The 15,169-nt window shown below is 50.5% G+C and overlaps 1 protein-coding gene across 1 annotated transcript in view; it reads right to left on the bottom strand.

The window, feature by feature from the left end:
• PKD1L2 (polycystin 1 like 2) overlaps positions 1-15,169 on the bottom strand; it is a 95,886-nt gene that overhangs the window by 20,568 nt on the left and 60,149 nt on the right. The window contains 8 exon segments of the mRNA XM_030299226.1: positions 1,134-1,230; positions 2,470-2,674; positions 4,253-4,463; positions 7,845-8,061; positions 8,784-9,001; positions 9,645-9,844; positions 12,534-12,680; positions 14,338-14,516. Coding sequence (XP_030155086.1) covers positions 1,134-1,230; positions 2,470-2,674; positions 4,253-4,463; positions 7,845-8,061; positions 8,784-9,001; positions 9,645-9,844; positions 12,534-12,680; positions 14,338-14,516 — 1,474 coding nt within the window.

Below are 15,169 nucleotides of genomic sequence, written 5' to 3'. Positions count from 1 at the left end.
TGCTTTCCAAGGGCAAGCTGCTCCATCCAGTGCTGTGTTGCTTGGGGTGGGAGCAGGGATTGGCTTCAAATTGTCAAGAGGAAACCTTTTCAGGGTCATGAAGCTGCTCCAAATCTGAATTGAGATGATGGTTGCACAGCTCTATACATTTACTAAAATCAGTGAATTACACACTTACAGTGAGTGGATTTTATGTAAATCATGTTCCTGAGCCATCGAACTGCCTGGCACACAGCAAGTACTCCCTGAGTAGCTGCCAAAGGAATGACTAAATGAATATTTAATTGTTCTGGAAGCTGGTGTCTCCTTGGACAAAAATTACTCTTTTATCTTGGGGAGAAGATTTTAATGGACCTTTTGGATCTGCAGAGCCAAAACCAAGAGAAAAACAAACGCAAACCCTACCCCAGAGTGGAAGGATACTCTAGGAGGTAACCCCGCTGTATAATAACATCTGTACAAGAATGTAGCTATGTCTTTGGTTGATTTGTTTGTGTTTTCTTTTCCCTGAAAGTCAGAGTCTCTGCGTGGGACTATTAGAGTGTTGATCCTGTTCTGTTTGCTTGTTTTGTGTGATGGTCTTGTTGTAGGCATTCTCTGGAGTGTGGGTTGGGAAGTGAGATATCAGGTTGCAGGGAAAGGTGCTGCTCCGTGGCCCTCCTCCCACAAGGGTCAGCATGGCTCTGTTCCAATAAAACTTTGTTTACCAAAACAAGCAGTGGGCTCCATTTGTGCCCTGGGCTGTAGCTTGCAGACCCTTGTCCTGGAACTCTTTGCAGCCCATCTGCAAGCGTGTTCTGTTTTGGTTTTCATTCTAAAGGCCAGGGGCCTGGGCCTTGGGGGAGAAAGCTGCTTTCTTGGGATTACACAGAGAAGATGGCCATGCAGAGCACGGCCCCCAAGGGGCCTCTTTTGGCAAAGGGGTCCTGCTTGGGCGTAAGAGAGAGGGCTGGGGTAGAGAAGAAACAAGGTTGCCCTGGAGACAGGGAAGGAGTCATTTGTTTTTGGATGGGTCAGGGGTACTTCCCCAATCAGGGGTGAAGGAATGTTGGAGCAAGAAGGTCAGCGGCTGGGCCCTGTAGGGCTCAGCCTCATCAGTTTCCAGGTCCCTGCCTCTACCTGTGCACCATTACCTGGGCCAGACGGATGTCCTGGGAGGGAGGCCACGGGCTCGTCCTCATCCTCCACTTTCTTTAAAACCAACGCGAAGAAGGCAGCAAAGCCCAGCACCTGGGAAACACCCATTGTGAATCCCAGGCCCGAGCTGGCACCTATCAAGTCCTGATCTGGGAGGAGTCAGGATCCGGGTCAAATCTGTAGAAACCTTGCTCTGGGGAAGTCAAGTGGGAACCAGCCCATCCTGTGCCAGGAGGGGGCGCGGCTATGAGGCGCGGCTATGAGGCGCGGGGCGGAGGGGGGTGGCAGCACCTGGCCACCAAGCAGGCAGAGATAGTGAATCTTGGGCTTTCCGTACTTTTCAGACCAAAGCCTTTCCGCCTGCGCCCTGCTGCTGCCAGAGCTCTCTCTTATCTCTCCTACTACCTCAAGTACTGAGTTACATCTTCCTCCTCCCTCCACCCCTCCCTCCTTCCTCCTGCATTGATTCACGGGCACATGCAGGGGAGGGGCAGAGAGAGGGAGAGAGAAAGAGAATGTCAGCACAGAGCCCCACTCGGGGCACGAACCCACGAACCGTGAGATACTGACCTGAGCCAAAATCAGGAGTCAGACACTTAATGGACTAGGCCACCCCAGGGAACCCTATATCTTCTGATAAAGGCTATTTGGGGCAGAACTGGGGACTAACTGGTAAAATGGGGATGAGGGATTTGGCAAATCTTGTAAGTATAAAGAATCACTGTAAATGTCCCCTCCTTTTGCAGGTGCCCCACCTCCCCCGACACACACAGCATTCCTCCTCCCTGACTCTGTCCAGCGGGAGCTGTGGCTCCACGCTCCAGGCCGGGGCTCAGTATTTCTCCAACTCTGGTAGTAACTTTACATTTCAGAAATAGGAGTGCATCTTCCAATTGATGCACACATTTAATGACTTGGTATTTTTCTTTTCTGAAGGTAAAGTTCTTGTAAATTGCTAGCCTGTCTCACAGTTAAAAGGATCTTAGAACTGAGGAAATACGGTTTTATTCATATTTTACACATGTGCCCTAGGGCAGGATTTTGTGACCTTACCTTCCTAACCTTGGGTTCTCATAAAACGGAGGCAAGGACCCTCCTGAGGGTGACTGTGACGGGGACGTACCACATCTTGGTAAGCCTCTAGGCCTGGCCTAGAGTCTCAGTCCCAGAGCCTCTGTCCCCAAACTCGGATTGTCTTGGCAGTTAATGTCATCATTGCCAACCAGGTGCTGTGTAAACTTGTAATGAATAGATAAAGGGATGGTAGAAGCCTAAGGACAGGTCAGCTGGCAGGAGGGAAAGCGTCGGCACAGGGGACCGGGACAGCCTGACCTTCAGAGGCTGGGTGACAAACACACTCTCCACGAAGGAGACGGCCACGGAGATGAGCCATTTGAGGGAGCTGGCCCGCCCGTAGTGCAGGCCGTAGAGCATGGTGAAGAAGGCTGCCACGCCGCTGGTGGCCGCCACCAGGAGCCAGCCCCCCAGGAGACACCACCAGGGCAGGCCGCGAGGAGGCTTGCTCGCCATCGGGGAGCTGAAAAGGAGGGGGGTATGATCAGGGTGGCGCACCTACCAGGCTCAGGTTCACATGTCACTTCACCCCACCAGCTGCATGACTGTGGCTGAGCTCCTTGACCTCTGAGACCTCAGTTTTCTCCTCTGTATCTTGTACCCGCCTCAAAGGGCTTCATTCTACATTCCATCCGGTTTACATACTTTTATTCTACTGAGGTCACGTTTATTCGGTGCTTTACACAGATTTGCTCCCATTACTCACGGGAAGCCTAGATGGCTGGTACTATATAATTTTTTAAACTTTTCTTTAATGTTTATTTATCTTAGAGAGACAGGGGGACAGAAGATCCAAAGCAGGCTCCGTGCCTTCATTGCAGAGCCTGACATGGGGCTCCATCCCATGAGCCGTGAGATCATGACTTAAGCTGAAGTCTGACGCTGAACCAACTGAGCCACCCAGGTGCCCCGCACGTTTTTTTATTATGAAAATTTCTCATCCTACAAAAATCAGTTAGCACTACAAACCCTGAACAATTAGTTTCAACAGCCAAGGGATGGCTGTTAGACTCATTTCATCTACCTTCTCTTTCTCTCTCTCTCTCTCTCCCTCCTCTCCTCTCTGTCTCTGTCTCTCTCTCTCTCTCTCTCTCTGGGATATTTAAAAATAAATTCCAGACCTAATATAAAAGCATCCCTAATTACTTCAGAATATTTCTAAAAAATGGTCATTTTCTTACTGAATCACAGTAATAAATTTTCACACCTTTCAAAATTACCAATTCCTTAATGTTGTCTAATAACCTGTCTATATTCACATTTCACTGATTATCTTTAAAAATGTATTTTAGGGCGCCTGGGTGGCGCATTCGGTTAAGCATCCGACTTCAGCTCAGGTCACGATCTCATGGTTTGTGAGTTCGAGCCCCGCGTCGGGCTCTGGGCTGACGGCTCAGAGCCTGGAGCCTGGTTCCGATTCTGTGTCTCCCTCTCTCTCTGCGCCTCCCCCGTTCATGCTCTGTCTCTCTCTGTCCCACAAATAAATAAACGTTGAAAAAAAATAAAAATGTATTTTAAAAATGTTTTATCTTTGAGAGAGAGTGTGTGCACACGTGAGCAGGATAGGGGCAGAGAGAAAGGGACAGAGAAAATCCCAAGCAGGATCTGCACTTCCAGCAAAGAGCACAATGGGAGGCTTGATCCCACGAACATGAGAGTTGGACGCTTAACTGACTGAGCCATCCAAGCACCCCTAAAAATGTATTTTAAGTTTGACTTAGGAGATAGGAATTATCATTCCCATTTTACAGATGAGAAAACCGAAGCGCAGAGAAGTTGAGGGACTTGTCCAAGGGTGCACAGTTAGGAAACTGCCCACATGAATATGGCTATCCACTGTGAGGTGCTCTACCAAGGGCTGAAAACTGCCTTTTGGCAAACTGCCCTGTTCAAAGCCTTCCTCCCTGAATTTGTGCAGGAATCCTGAATCCCTTCTGCCTGCGAAGATCTGGGTGAACATCCTTCCAAGGTTGCCTGGGCTGCCTTCTCTCTGCAGGCCCCTTCTCTGGTGCCCACTCAGCACCTGGGGGGAGTGGATTACCTGGCGTGTGCCTGGGGTGGGGTGCCCAGCCGGTCCGCAAGGCGGCCCTTCAGGGTCTGCAGCTGGCTGAGGGCCCGGGCGTGGCTCTGGCACTGGGAGAGGCCGCAGGGCCCCACCAACTGAAGCTCTTGCTCCATATGCTCCAGCTGAAGGTAGAGACACCGCCTGTAGGCATTGTCCTTCCGAGGGTCACTTGGGCGTGGCACCTGTTCTGGAGGACGAGGGAGAGAAAGCGCCTCAGTTGGTGCCGAAGGACAGAGCGGACAGCCCGCGTTAGTGACGGCTTTCTTGTGTCGAGCGCTTGCTGTGTGCCATGCCGTGAGAGACCTGGGCTCAGAAAGATGGGGAGAGGTACCAGGCTCCCATGGCCAGTTAGCACGCGTAGGCTGCTCTTAACCTTTTAGCAAGGGCGCTCTCAAAGCTTCCTTCCCCATGGGCAGAAGAGAACAGAATGAATGCCCATCACTTGCTGCCACAAGAGCCAACCGTGGGCTAATCTTGTTCTGTCTCTGCCCCGCCCCCCAACGTCCCCCACTTTTTTCTTCTTCTGGAATACTTTAGAGCAAATCCTCGACATGGTGGTGTCTCATCAGCAAATATTTTGATATATACACGATTTGCCTCCTGCCAAGATTTGCCTGGTGTCGGTCTTAGCCTTTTGTTTTCAACTTTTTTTTTTTTTTTTAATCATGAAAAGGGTCCAGCCTACAAAAGCAGAGAGTGTGAGGACATGACCCTGTACACACCCACGGCTCAGGATTACCAACTCGTGGCCACTCATGCTTCACCTGCACCCAGCCCGCCCTCTCTCCACAGGGATGATTTTGAAGCAAATTCCAAGGCCCAGGTCATGTCCCTAAATATCTCAGTATGCTTCTCCATGTGCTTCTACGATGTGCTATAATGCTACAGCGTGCTTCTAAAAATAAAACCACGGTGTCACTGTCAGCCTTTGAAACGAGTGATGATAATCCCTTAATAGCACAGAATAGCCAGTCACTGGCCAAATTCCCTTGATAATCTCATGAATGTTTTCCCACAGTTGGCTTGTTCACATTTCGGCTTCCTAAAAAGTCAAACAAACAAAAAACCCATAAAGATGTTTTTTGTTTTAAATGACTCATTGCAAGAAAGAAACAACGTTGACATTTCCACTGTTGTCCATGTATTTAAGGGACGCATGGCCTCTTCCAGCGGAACCAGGTCTGGGTCTCTGACCCTGAGCTGGGAGGCGGACACCCGGGGGCACCTCCTCCTGGGACAGTAAAGAGCGCAGGTCGACTGGACCAGCGTTTGTCTTTGCAAGGGGTACGTGAAGCCAGATGTGGGAGGTGACAGGAGAGAACACCCCTGCCCCACGGCTCCCCGGCAGTCACCAGTGAGAAGTGAGCGGGAAGGTAACCTGCCGTGTGAAGAAAGGTGCAGCAGGGCTCGGGCTAGATGCAGGGGAAGGTCTGGGGCAATGTCGACTCTGTCTCCCTGACTCAGGTCTCCTCCCTCACCCTCCTTCCTGGGTCTGCCTAGCCGAGGCCACAGCTACGGGTTCTGACATCAACAGCCTTCAGGTTGCAAGCCCTCAGGCAGTGTTTCTGGAAGATACCATCACTCCCTATCAATCATAACACCACTGAAGACCTGCTTTATATCAGGCTGAGCACGTGTCTTGTGACCTCATTCAGTCCTTGAAATGAGCCAAGAGGCTAGATGGATCAATCCTCCTGTTTCATAGGGGAGGAAGCCAAGTCACAGGTTGAGCAACTTGCCCAAAGTTGCACAATTGCTGGTGCGGCTGTGAGAGCCCCGGGACCTGGCTGGCTCCAGAGTCCATGTTCTGAGGCCTCTGCTAGGAAGACCAAGCCCCAGACTCAAGGCCAGATGTCTAGTGCAGGCATCAGCGGAGCTCCTGCAGGGTCAGCCTTCATAGGCAGCCCAAACCCAGCTCTCTGGAGCATGGGCGTCAAGGTGGGGCTGACCGTGGGGTCAGCGTGGGCCCGGCCATGAGGGCTGTAAGTGTTAACAGTGAGGAGTTGGGATCTTGTCTTGAGGGCACTGACTCTCCACACTCGAAGTGTGCTTGAAAGTTGCCTAAGTGACTAGTTAAAATGCAGATTCTGGCCTCAGCCAGAAGCTAATTCACTATATCAGTGGTGGGACCAAGAGTTTATGAATTCAAATTCCCCATTCTGTAGACTCCGTGTCTGTATTCTAAACAAGATTTACACAGTGATCAGCCTTGTGTGTTAAAAATGGCAGCATTCTTAGCCCACACTATCCAGTATGATAGCCACTGGCCCCATCAATTAAATTAAAATTAATTAAAATTACCATTAAAAAATTCAGTTCCTTAGTCACACTAGCCACATTTCAAGTGCTCAGGAGCTAAATGGGGCCAGTGGCTGTCATACCGGATGGCACTGATACAGAGCATTTCCAGCACTGTGAGAAGTTCTATTGGACAGCCTGTTCCAAACACTGGCAACATCGATGTGGGTGGAAGATGAACAGAAAAGGGGCAAGTGGGGAGTCAGAGAGAGTAGTCCAAACCAGAATAATGTGCCTTATATAGAACTCAATAAAAATGAAATGATGTTACTAAATTTTAGCGGAATACTGTTTCAAAAAGCTCTGAGTTTGAGACCTGCTGTTTTTCTGCCAGAGAATTAACCCAGTATTAAAAGGGTGTTAAAGACACACAAGTACCAAACGGAGATTTGCTCCCAGAAGGGTTGGAAGAGAATGGAGGAGTGACTTCTCACGCTGCCACTCCGTGTTCTTTACTGTCTTTCTACTGCCCTGTCCACCATCTTGTGCCCTGCCCCTTACATTTGGAAATGGGTCTGGTTTGACTTTGAACCCCCCAGCACTTCACAGAAAGGAAACTGAGGCGTGGAGAATTGAAGTAACCTGCCCCACATCCCACAGTCCGTTAATCGCAGAGCCAATACCCAGAGTTGTCAGGGTGGCCAATGCTCCCCTTAACACATAGGAAAGAACATGCCTTTCTGCTTTGTGCATTCCATCGTGACCTGCTGTGCTGACGTCATCCCACTCACGTTCGTTGTGTGCTTTCTATGTGTTGCATGGGGTCAGGCATGAGACAGATGGAGACAGGACAGGGACAGGCTCCCACCTCACAGAGCTCACGCTCCAGCAAGGTTGCTGTAGATTTTAAATAGCTCTTCACACAAGTCACGATGTGGCAGCAGGCACTGTCAGAGCGACGCAAGAGAAGCTTAGGGGCTAAAGGGTATGTGTCTGGAGGCCCCGTTGTGGCACTGGGGGTGGGGCTGCTCCCCTGAGGAAGGAGTGCTTAAACCAAGACTAAGGCCTGATTGGGAATTAGCTAAGAGAGGAGAAAACACATTCTAGATGAAAGGACAAACACACATGAAGGCCTTTAGCGGGAAGGCAGCTTGGCGTTGTGAAGAAAGGGGTTGCCTGTGTACAGAGAGGGAGGTGACGGCAGGTGGTTGCAGGGGAGGTCGGTGGGAGATACTGCATAGGACTTCTCGACTCCCTAGTGATTCAGATGCAGCCCAAAGTCCTGTCTCCACCCGGTCCCCTTTCCCAGATCAGAAACATCAGGACTTACCTTCCGCTTGTACAGACCCAAGAGTGAGTGTCAAAGAGTCCTCTCTCTGCTTGGCTTCCTCCCAGGACTCCTGCCCTACCATGTTCTGCACACAGATGACGTCTTCCACCAAGGCCAACAGTTGGTTGATGTCCATCAAGGTCACTGACTCCCAGCCAGAGGCAGGTGCTGGCACCTTCAGAGCTTTAAACAGGGAGCTGACGAGTCTCCACATATCCTGCAAGTGAGCCCAGGTTGGGTAAGGGGAACGTGAGCTATAGGTGATGGGGCAGTATAGTGGTGAAGAGAATTCACCCCAGGGCTTGGCAGTCTGGCTTTGAATCCCAGCTTTGCCCACTGAGATGTGACGTTGGACCACCCTGAGCTTCCATTTTGTCACCTGTAGAGTCCCTCTTCTAGGATTTGAACTGATACATTCCAGGCTGTATTTCTCAAAGTGTGGCATGTAGTAGGTGCTCAGTAAATGTTTATTGGTGCATGAATGCAGAAGGAGTCCCTTCCATGGGTTTCTATGATAAAGGTGTAATATTTTGTACACACAGGGTTCCCAGAAATTGTAGGTGCATACATGTAGGTGTTTTTGTGTATGTTTGTGTGCACGTGTGTGTACATATACATGTGTGCAAGTGTATGTATATGTTTGTTTATGTCTTTGTATATGTACATGCACACGTGTACATGTCTGTAGGTGTGTGCGTGTATACATGTGCACCTGCGTGATGCCTATACATGTGTATACACGCACACGTGGTGTACATGTGTGTGCACGTGTGCACATGTAAACATGCATGCACGTGCACACATGTGTGTGTAGGTGATGAATCTTGGTGACTGATGCTGTCAGACAACATGGGGTCGCCAGGCCTCAGGCCTCAGTTCTCCCTCCGCCATTTCTGCCCAGGCTAGAACACCCCTCCACCGCCAAGGTTGAAGACATGCCTTGGTCACCACTTCAAGTGTCAGAAGGCCATCCTCCATGGACTGCAGTGAGGGGGCCAGGCTGGGGGAGCCCCTGTCCCATTTCCCAGCATTCTGCTCCTTAGTGACCCGAGGACGAGTGTTTCGAAAGATCTGAACGATCAGGAGGTTGATGGGGAACATGAGGAGAGAGCTCTCCAGTCCAATCATCACTTCCTGCCAAGTGAATTCAATTTTACCTAGGACAGAAGAGGGAAGGGGTCAGTGGGAGACTCTCCACCACCACTTCCAGAAGGTGGCTGTGCGGTAAGGACTCACATTGCCCACAGAGACGTCTGGCCCCAGAGTGGCTCCTGGGAGGTGACCTCTAAGCTCTTGGGTTGTTCTGCCCGGTAGGTACACCTTTGTTTACCTGGGGTCTTGGGCCACACTCTATAGTCTATGATAACAGTGATTAGCGGTGAGGGCCTTGGCCACACAGCATCACCTCAGCCTCTGGAGGGGCCGGAGGCTAAGGTCAGCCATGTGGGGGTCAGCTGTGTCTGTGTGAGCAAGCCCCAAAAAAACTCTGGATACCAGGGCTCAGGGGAGTGTCCCTGGTTGGCAGTATTCCATGTGTGTTGTCACACATCATTGTCAGGAGGAGTGAGCATGGTCACAGATCGCCTGTGGGGAGAAGACAACTGGAAGCTGTGTACCTGCTCTCCCCCTGCCCCAGCCCCACGCACCTCTTTCCTTTCCTGATTTTGACCCGTATCCTTCCTCTGTAATGAGTGTAACGGTGTTTCTGATGTACTTGTTGAATTATTGAATCGGAGGGTGGTCGTGGGACCTCGGGAATGGTATGGCACTATCCCTGACCGTCATGACAGTGCGAGTTACCCAAGTCCATCTTTTGCTCAGCTGGGTCCTTGGGAACACCCCAGAACATGATGCTGGTCAGCATGGTGCAGAGGAGCATGGAGAAGCAGCAGGACACCCTCTGGACGCGGGTAAAGTTGCTCCGAGCTGAGCAGCCGAAGACAGAATACCAGATGTGTCCATCCTGGAAGCCTGTGGAGGTCTTCATGAGAAACAGGTGGCTGTGAAGAGGCAGGGAGAGAGGGACAGGGATTGGAGAAGGCTGGTCTCTTCAGGGCAGTCCTGGGATGCGAGGGAAGGGCTTGTTTCCAAGATTTATCCTCTACTGTCTCTAGTGTGGGAGACATACGGCACCTTAGCATCATTCAGAGTTAATGGTGGGGGCTCTGCACAGAGTGAGTTGCAATCCTAGATGGCCCTGCTGCTCGTCGTGTGTCCTCAGGCAAGTTACTTTACTCTTTCCACATCAGTTTACTAGTCTGTAAAATGGGGATAATAACATAATCTGCCTAATGGGACTGTTGAAAGGTTTGTGATCATTTTTGTCAAGCATTTGGTAAAGTAGCTGGCATGTATGTGAGTGTTCATCAGTGTTAGCAAATTATTTTTGTTATAATTTTTTTAATGTTTATTTTTGAGAGAGAGGGGCAGAGAGAGAGAGAGAGAGAGAGAGAGAGGGAGAATCGGAAGCAGGATCCAGGCTCTGAGCTGTCAGCACAGAGCCCGATGCCAGGCTCAAACCCACAAACCATGAGGTCATGACCTGAGCTGAAGTCAGATGCTTATCCAACTGAGCCACCCGGGTGCCCCTAGCAATTATTTTTGTTATAATTTTCATACAGTAGTTAGCTATACTATTAGGTTTATTATAATTAGTGCATTGGAGGATACTGGTTAAAAATTCCAGGCTATAGGTTCAGGCTCAGTTTGAGAGAATAAAAATTGCAAGACAGGGTTTCTGGAAATGGCACCATATTCTCCTTAAGAATCTGTGTTATTTCCCTGTGAGCAGAATGTAGTCTAATCAGGGGCCCTGCTTCTCCTGAGTGTGCAGAACTGATGCTCCCAGCTGGCGCGCATTCTGGTGGCCAGTGCCAGCACCCCTCAGAGTTGTACTTTCACTGTCATTCTGTAATTCGTGAGTGGCCTAGACTCAGAGTAAAGGTGCATAAAGAGATAGGTCAGCTGCCAACAACAGTGATTTTCCACGTGGTTGTTCTGCCCATAGTTCTATTGACAATTCACCAAATATTTGGTGAGCCTCGTGCTGTGTGCCACGTGCTCTGCTGGGCACCAGGATTCATGGGGAAGTGACACAGTCCTGCCTTCAGACGCCCCTTTGTCTCATTTCCAGGCATCGCACGTTTGATGATCTGCTCCTGTGACCGAGCACTTACTCTGAGCGCTCGCCGTGCTAAGTTTGCTCCCCACATCATTTCACAGGACGCGCACGGGTCCCCGTGGGGTAGGCACACCAAACAACTCCTTTTTCAGATGTGGAAGCTGAGACCTGGAGAGGTGCAGTGACTCTTCCAAGGTCGTGCAGCAAGTCAGTAGCAGCATGTGGAACTGTGCAGTGTGCCCACATCTGTGTTACACTTCTCCTGGGGCCCAAGTCTCTCGGACTCAGACTTTTTCCCTTTGCAGGCCGGGCTGTTCAGAGTGGCAGCTAGGAGGGAAAGTCACCTTTCAGTAAATGCACTGGAAACAGACTTTGTTTTTGAACCTAACTCAGAAGCCATTTAAAGTAGAGGTCACGGGGCGCCTGGGTGGCTCAGTCAGTTAAGTGTCTGACTCTTGACTTCAGCTAAGGTCATGATCCCAGGGTTGTGGGATCGAGCCCTGCATCAGGCTCTGCACTGAACATAGAGCCCAGTTAAGATTCATTCCCCGTCCCCCACTCGTGCGCTCACTCATTCCCTCTCTCTCTCTCTCTCTCTCAAAAATAAAACAAAAATAAAGTAGAGGTGACAAATTCACATACCTAAAGGGACCTGGGTAGACACAAACAAATGAAGTAAACGAGTGAAGTGGGTTGGGAGTAAGATAATAGGGAGTGGGTGGGGATTGTGGCAAAACAGAGTGTACATGGCCTGTATAAGAGGAAAGCTGGTCCCCAGCTCTAGCAGATGGGTGCCATGCAGGAACATACTTGCCGCATTTTCATACTTGCCGGGTTTTTGTGGAGTCTCTTGATTTTCTAATATTGGTTGGGAACAGACTGAGGGTCCATCAATAGGAGGATGGCTGAATTAGCTGTGGGACATCCAGTCTGTGGATTATCATGCAGCCAATAAGGAAGAGTTTGACCCAACCACACTGTCTTGGAAGGATGTTCATGGTGTACCATCAAAGAAAAAGGGTGACATAGTAGGAGTGGTTCCATTTTAAAAGACATGAAATAAACGGTCTGTGGTGTTGTATGTGTGCACACGAGTGTGTGTGTGTGTGTGTGTGTGTGTGTGTGTACATTTGTATCTGCGTTGATGTGTTTGGGCAGATGTGGAAAGAAGGAAGTAAAGCTAAGGGAGACACGTGCTGAAACACCCGTGTGGAGTAAAACAGCATGAAGAAGGAGCCCCAGATGGCCAGACATGGAATTGCCTTTCAAAATCAGGCTGTTCAGTCACATAAAACATATTATTGTACGACACATGTAAAGAAATACGGATAACCGTTCTAACCGTTCTCACCACGTCAAAGATCATTCTGTGTCAGAGGGTCCATGTCCCTCCAGGGCCCCTCAGTCCCGGCAAGAAAAACTGATTGGTCATTAACGTCACACATTTGAAGCTATGCAGTCCCGATAGCTGAAACATGCTTTTGTTTTGCTTCACCTGGATTGCAGTGCACCTTCCCTAAAGATGAAAGAATAAGGTGAACAGCATTTGCTTGAAAAGAAGAAAGTACCTGAATTGTTTCCTGTCCTGCTCTGTGGCCACCGGAAATTCTTTGTCAAGGACACAGTCTCCGACATCAATGGACAGCCACGAGTTGCAGAGGAAATACCACTTCCGGTTCGTTGCCAGGTCATGCACCAGCACCCGGCTCACGTACCTGCAGAAGGGACCCGTGCTTTTGAGGACAAGGTTGGGAGGTGAGGCTTCTTTGGATACCACGAAGGTAACACCTTTGCAAACCTGAGCCCAAGAACAAGAGCTCCTGAAAAGAGAAACTGTATTTTTCTTCATTTTCCTTGGTGCCTTGACCAAAATGCCCCGATCAGCGGGTGAGTTTGGCCTCACGTGGGGAGCTCACGGAGATGCTGCTGCAAGAGGGTACCTTCTGAAACTATTAACCCTAGTGCAGGGCAGCAGGCCCAGGGCCAGCATCCAGATGCAAGTGAGGAAAGCCACGTTGTCTAAATTGTGTGCATTCAGGGAGGTGCAGACTCGGGCGCACAAAACCTCGTCTTCCTGCCGGCTTCCACCCAGAGAACGAGCCGTCTATTTTGGACTCAGGACTTCATGGGTATCAATCATCTAACCTGATTTAGGTCTTTGAGGCCCGCGTAAGGAGTGAGATCATCTCGCCTCTGCTGGGATGGGAGATGCCGGAGCAGCCATTTCCCCTGTTGCCTTATGGCCAGTAAGAATAGTGACAGTATCAATAGCCACTCTCTGCTGAGCATTTACTGTGTAATGCAGACGATGCTCGGAGGCTCTGGACACGCGTCTTCTCACTTCCAGGAGGACAGCCCTGTCAGGCATGCAAGAGCCTCCTCTGTTGAGGTCACACAGCCTCCGGGGGAGGCCAACATCCAGTGACTGATGGGTGCAGTGCCTGGGTGTGGTCAAGACCTGGGCATCTCAGCCCGACTCGGAACACTCCAGAGCTCCCTGTGGGGGTCAGCCACGCTGTTGTGCTGCATCAGAGCTCTGCCCCCTCTGCTCCTCCTGCTTCCTTCTCTCCCTGCCCAGGGGCTGGTCCCAGGCACCCTGCATTTTCAACTCTATCTCCGAGTCCAATGTACAGCCCTTGAAGTAGTAATGTGTAATCCCTTAGGTAAATTAAAGACAGCAATGTAAGTGCTGTGTTTTTCTAAAGTTGCAAGCCTCTGATGGGGGGGTCAGGCTGGAAATGACTCATCTAGGTGACTCGTTTTGGCCTCACACAGAAGGGGCAGATTCTTGGCTCTGAGCTTGCCAGCTGTGTGACCTTGGGCAAGTCACTTACCTTCCCTGGGCTTGGATTTTTCCACCTGCAAAACAAGGATGAGGGTACTTGTCCCTGAATGAGAGTACTTGGTCATTGTTGAGGAGCCGGTGAAAAAAGGCACAGAAACAGGAAGGCTTAGTCTAGTGCTTAGCAGGGGCGGCTGTTCCTGCCTCTTCCACTAAAGAATCAGCCCAGTGTCTCCTTAGTCCCCTCTTATTGGGCAAGGTTTGTCTTCACAGCGGGTACCTATCCCCATTTTACAGATGGGGAGCTGGGGGCTCAATGACAGGTTGATGCTGCAATGTGCCAAGGGTGGAGCTAACACTGGACGCCAGGGTTGCAACTTCCAGTCCTTGTAGCTACTAATCCCATCTGTGTGGCTCATGGATGGGTGGGCCTCTCCCGCCCTCACTGTCCTTATCGGTGAAGTAGGGATCCATTCTATGTGTTTGCGGAGGCTTGTGTGGATCAGCCGGGTGGCACGTGCACAGCCCTGGGCTGGCACTTAGGGGGTTCTCGTGGTGTGCCGCCCCCCCCCCCCCGCCCCGTGACTTACCAGGATGGACGGTCCCCTGAGTTGTCATGCCACAGCCGCAGACTCCTCAGCTCCCCCAGGGGGAACAGGGTGGAGAGTAAGAAGACATCTACTCCTCCTCGCTCAAAAACTGGGATGTCAGGATCTGACAGGTGGTGGGGTTCACTCTCTCCATCCAGGCCATATAGGGTGACAGTCACCTGAAATCCAGAGACTAGGAGAGGCCGACTCCCCCTGGTAACCAGGCCCTGCTGGCCGTGTTTCCTTGGAAGTGTCCAAAAACCAGTGAAAACCAACATAGCACGGCCCCTTCATTCTCTCTTCTCCCGTCTTGGGCCTACTGAATTATTTTTCAGGTGTATGAAGATTTGGGGTCACACTATCTGCATTTATGTATTCAGCGTGAGTTATAAAACGCTTCCTGGTAACTTTTTAAAACTTCCCGTGTACTTATTTGTAAGGGCTTTAGGGTAGGAACTGATTTCTCCCTCTAACAGTTATATTCCCAGTGTCTCCCAGAGTACCTGGCCCTGAGATGTGAATGCATGAGTGCCCATTGTCTTGAAAATGCATATTCCTAGGCCCCCCCTCCAGACCGCCCAACTGAAAATCCTGGGGCCAGGGCCCAGGAATCTGTTTTTCTGCAGCTGTCCAGGTGATACTGATGGCTGATTTCCTGAGCAGAAACAGCCACCATACTGCCATCTGTGTTCTGCCCACGTCTGTCAGCCTCACCACTGCAGCATCCCTGCCAGCAGCTGTCTCTTTCCTGGGGTTTCTTGGGCTGTTAGAACAGAGACTGGAAGTGCCAGAGAATTAATGGCGATACATGCTGTTCTCCACCAGTGACTGA

The sequence above is a fragment of the Lynx canadensis genome, chromosome E2 (genome assembly GCF_007474595.2).
Source record: "Lynx canadensis isolate LIC74 chromosome E2, mLynCan4.pri.v2, whole genome shotgun sequence".
NCBI lineage: Eukaryota > Metazoa > Chordata > Mammalia > Carnivora > Felidae > Lynx > Lynx canadensis.
Note: the sequence above shows the minus strand (reverse complement) of the source record. Positions and strands in the feature narration are given on the sequence as shown.